General features: G+C 38.1%; 1 protein-coding gene across 1 annotated transcript; it reads right to left on the bottom strand.

The window, feature by feature from the left end:
- TRMT10C (tRNA methyltransferase 10C, mitochondrial RNase P subunit) lies at positions 1 to 3746 on the bottom strand. The gene is made up of 2 exons (XM_079101007.1): positions 3658 to 3746; positions 1 to 1386 (listed from the first exon to the last, which is right to left on the bottom strand). Exon 2 carries the CDS (start codon positions 1356 to 1358, stop codon positions 120 to 122), a length of 1239 nt encoding a protein of 412 aa, XP_078957133.1. The 5' UTR covers positions 1359 to 1386; positions 3658 to 3746; the 3' UTR covers positions 1 to 119.
- Between the last annotated feature and the right edge of the window lie 1448 nt (positions 3747 to 5194).

Genomic DNA, 5194 nt, shown 5'->3' with positions numbered 1-5194 from the left:
TATATCCCCAGCTCCAACAAACTGCCTTTTAAAGAAAAGGAAAAGGAATTCCATTCAGGAAGAAACATAATAATAAAACTGTATTTCCACCTAATTTTTAAGCTGACAATTTTTCTTATTCAAGCTACCTTTTCTGTGTGTACATGTGAACCTTTTGGAAAAGAATTAAAAGGCTTTGCCTTCTTCAGCCTGTTGACAAACTCTTGAGAATGCTGAGAAATCTCTAGATAACCAGTATGTTTTCTCCTAGGAACAAATTTCAGAGCATCTTCCCAACTACCAGTGTTTTTTAGACATAACAAAATACGCATCATTTGATCTAAGGTGAGATTTTTGTTACCAACATCCCATTGTAAATATTTATCTAATGGAAGGCATTCTGTTGCCAACTTTAGCCGTTTTGCCTTGGCTAGGGATGTACCTGGCTGCATATTTTTATCAACAAATGACCCAATTACATAAATTCTGTCATGCTTGAAAGTAGTCATAACGTTGGGAGAATCTGCAGTTAAATATATAATTTTGTCCTTTGGAAATAAATCTACATGAGACTTTTCTGTTGCTGTTAAAAGCAGTTTGTCCCATTTTTCTCCATAACGTTTAACTAACTCTTTCTGATAAGCACCATCTATTTTAAGATTGCAGAAATAAATATGAAAAGGGTCAACATTTCTTCTATTCCATCCTTCACTTTCTAAAAGTTGAGAAATAGTATTCTGCAGTTCTTTTGGTTTCATATAATTATCAAAATCCATGTCAAAAACCAAAGGCTGTCCAAACTGCATAGCCTGGACACCCTTCCAATTCATTGCAATGTTTATACGTCTGTCCCAAACTCGAAGAAATGGAAAGTTTTGCTGTTTATCTTCCTCAAAGGTTTCTAGCAGCATAGCTTTTTTTGCTTCTTCCTTTGCTGCTGCTTTCCTTTCCTTTTTGATTTGCCTTGCTTTTTTCAGTTTTTCCTTAAGATACAAAAATTTTAAATATTTTTTTTTTGACGATTTAGAAGCACATTCCATAATAGTTTTGAGCTCTTCTTCAGTGATATGTTCTGGTACTTCTTTGCCAAGCAATCTCCACATCTCAATTAATTCTCTGGTTGCAGCCAGAGTATCTTCATCCTTGTTTAAAACTGGGGAAACACCTTCTTGCACACTAGATTTCATTGTAGTTTTCCACCCATCCAATTCTAGGTGTTCAGGAGGGGATATACTTTCCTTATCTGGATAGGACACGGCTGGTATTTTGGAAGACATGCATCTTTGCAGAACTGTTGAATATATACTTCTTTTCCTATGAAGGGTAAATGGCACCAAAATCTTGGTGAAAGGTCTTAAGAAAGTGACACTAACACTCATTTTGAGGAAAACTCATGTAAGAAAACCGCTGTAAAAGAAGATAAATGCAATTAAAAGAAATAGTTCAAAAACCTCTTAAACTATACAAGTATAATACCAAAATGCAATCAATATCTGAAACACAGAGTGAATTTTTTTTCCTTTTTTGGAGATACTGGGGATTTTAACCCAAGGACACTCAACCCATGAGCCACATCCCCGGCCCTTTTTATTTTTTATTTTGAGATAGGGTCTTGAACTTGTGATCCTCCTGCCTTGGATTCCTAAGGCACTGGAATTTCAGGCATGTGCCACCACTTCCGTTTTCCCCTCCCTCCCCTCCAGCACTTGGGAGGGAGCCCAGAGCTTTATGCATGCTAAACTCTACCATTGAGCTATACTTTCAGGCTGCAAAATGGAATCTTTCTACAATTTATATATGCTCCATTATAAATGAGGAAAGACTTGTGCAGCCTTGAACTTGTGGTCACTCACTAAGCAAAGTTTAATACTTGTTTGGTTTCTTATTTTAGACATGAATTTCTTCATGGCTTTAGGCCAAAGGATAACTTAAAGATCCTTTTTAAATTTGAATATACGGGCTCAGAGAATCAATATAACTAACTAACTGTTATGTACCACAAACATCTAAAGCGCCACAATTTTATCCTAAAGAACTAGATGCCAGGACTGGAGCTGTGGTAGAGCATGTGTCCAGCATGTATGAGGCTCTGGGTTTGATTCTCAGCACTGCATAGAAACAAATAAAGGTCCATCAACAAATATATATATATAATATATATATATAAATAGAACTAGATGTCACAAGATGATAAAGATGCTTATAAGATGTGAAACCAGTGTCAAGTTCAAGGTGAAAAAAATTCAAATTTTTATGAAATACCACTAAAACACTTGAAAAATTTCCCTCTTCCCTTGACTTCATCTAATGACCCTACATGCTCCTAGGTCTCTTGGCTACCTGGCTTGTGCACTGATGTCCTCTTTTGAAGGTAGATGTAACTTTTCTTACTAAAATTTATTTCCTCCTTGTGATCTAATATACTTCTGTAGCTTGAATCACTAAGCTTCAGAAAGATATCTCAAATGCAACCAACTGAAATAATCTCTCTCCCTTCCCAAACTGCTCCTCCTCCTATACTGTTTCAGGGAGCGATACCACCATCCAACCAGATGCTGGAGCTAGAAACCAGGAGTCATTTCATTACTGTTCTGTCATACTCACCCTATATACCTATACATGTGTTATATTCATTTTACTTCTAAACAGTTTTTTTTTTTTTTTTTAATTCATTCACTTCTCTTCATCACTATTTTCTAAACTGTATCTCCTAGCCCTCAGATTTACTCACCTCCACCTCTAAACCATTGGAGTCGGTGCAGATCTTACCAATGGCATACCAGGAATGTGGAGTAATGGCTGCCACCAGTGTAGTGCAGGGACTCCACTGTGAAATGTGGCTGGTAACTACAACTGCCCTGTAGCTCGCTGATCGCTTCCACACAGCATAGTTCCCAACGTGTATATCTGAGTCTATTGCTGTCACATTAAAGTCCATTAAACTCATTAATGTGGTTTACAAAGTTTTTCATATCACCTTTTGCTTACCTTTTCAGTTGCATCTCTACCTATTCTCATACTTGAAATCAAGTATTTCTCATAGCACCCTGTGCATATGATAGTATTTGTTAACCTGTATTTTAACTGATGACCCATTTGCACCAGTACATAGTAAGAACTGTTTGTTCCACGAGGACAAGATCTGTGTCTATATGAACACTGAAGTCAATGCAAGGCAGTATTTTGCACAGAGTAATCATTGAAATATTTTTCAAATAAACACCCAGGATGAAGTCTTCCCACATTTAAAAAAAAAGTTCAGACTTACTTTAAAGAAAAAGTAATTTACTTAGGATTCCCCAAAATACTTAACCTGGGGTCGTCAGGCCCCAATCTGTAAACATGACTGCAAAAACAAAGTCGTTTGAGTTCTGTCTTTGAAACTAGTAAAGACTTAGAACATTACAGAAATGAAAACCTATATTTGAAAACCCTATCAAGGGGCTGGGGAGATAGCTCAGCTGGTGGGCAAGCACAAGTCCCCGAGTTCGATCCCAAGTACCGTAAACAAACAAAAAAACACTATCAAGGATATCATCTAGGAAATACGGTTTTTGTTTCAAGTGCTGTATTATTTATAGTCTATTAAATCATTGGGCTTCCTCCTATCTGTGGGCCTTTGCGCACATGCCACTACTGCACGAACTTCGCCCGCGTATTCCCACCCCACACGCATACCAGGAGTGTGGCGGAGAGGCTGCCGTGATGCAGGGTGCTGGGGACTCCAGAGGCTGAGGACTGCAGCCGCTCACTGATGCGTCCACGCCGCGCTACCGACCCCAAGTAGCTCCCTTCTTGGCGCTGCCGGAAATACCGCCCTCCCCATCCTGTCGCTGCCCGCTGACGTCGCATCCGGGAGAAAACCTTTCCGGCGGAAACCGAGCGCTGGTGGGCGTGCCTGGCTGTGGGCGACGGTGTTGGGAAGAGGGCGCTTTGGCCTCTTGTGGTTTCTGCCTCTGTTTCCTGCACCAGTTCCCATTTTTCTTAAAAACTCGAATCCTATTTCTTAACCTACTCTCTGATTGGGCCCTGTAATTTATAAATACGCATTCCCTAAAATAGATGGGTCTTTCACAAATCTTACGATTCTGCTTTAACTCTTTGACCCTAGGAATTTAACTCTTAACGTTATTTACCAGTTTATCACTAGTACTTCGTATAATGTTTGGGACATGATTGGTCACAGCATACCCCTTACCTTGTTCTTGTAAAATTTAATGTGAAGATAAAACTGAGCAGCTTCTCAGCAAAGGAAACAATAACCTGAAGATAGAGCCTACAGAATGGGAGAAAATCTTTACCACAGGCACCTCAGATAGAGCATTAATCTCTGGGATCTGTAAGGAACTCAAAATTCTTAACACCAATAAAACAAACAACCCAATCAATAAATGGGTTGAGAACTGAAGGACACTTCACAGAAGAAATACAATCGAATAACAAATACGTGAAAAAATATTCAACATCTATAGCAATTAGAGAAATGCAAATCAAAACTAAGATTTCATCTCACTCCAATCAGAATGGCAATTATCAAGAATACAACAATAAATGTTGGTGAGGATGTGGGGAAAAGGATACACTCATACATTGCTGGTGGGACTGCAAATTGGTGAAACCATTATAGAAAGCAGTATGCAGATTCCATTATAGAAACCATTATAGAAAACTTGGAATGGAACTACTGTTTTACCCAACTATCCCATCCCTCAGCTTATATACCCAAAGGACTTAAAATAAGCATGTTACAGTGATGCAGCCACATCAATATTTATAGCAGATCAACTCAAAATACGTGAATTATGGAACCAATCTAGGTGCCCTTCTACAGATGAATGGATTAAAAAATGTAATGTAGGGTGGGGAGTGAGAGAAGAATGGTGGAACTTTAGATTATGTAGAAGGAAATGAGAGGGAGGGGTATGAAAAATGGTGGAATGAGACATCACTACGCTATGTACATGTGTGATTACATGAATGTTATGAATCTACATTGTGTACAACCATAGAAACGAAATGATGTACCCCGTTTGTGTACAATGAATCAAAATGCAATCTGTAAAAAATTAAAAGATAAATTTAAGAATTTTAAAATGTAATATATATTTATATATGAATGATGGAATTTTACTTAGCTTTAAGGATGAAATTATGGCATTTGTCAGTGAATGAATGGAGCTGGAGAATATCATACTAAGCAAAATAAGCCAATCCC

The sequence above is a fragment of the Sciurus vulgaris genome (genome assembly GCF_902686455.1).
Source record: "Sciurus vulgaris genome assembly, chromosome: 10".
NCBI classification, from domain to species: Eukaryota; Metazoa; Chordata; class Mammalia; order Rodentia; family Sciuridae; genus Sciurus; species Sciurus vulgaris.
The sequence above is the reverse complement of the archived record's forward strand: the minus strand, read 5'-3'. Positions and strand labels throughout refer to the sequence as shown.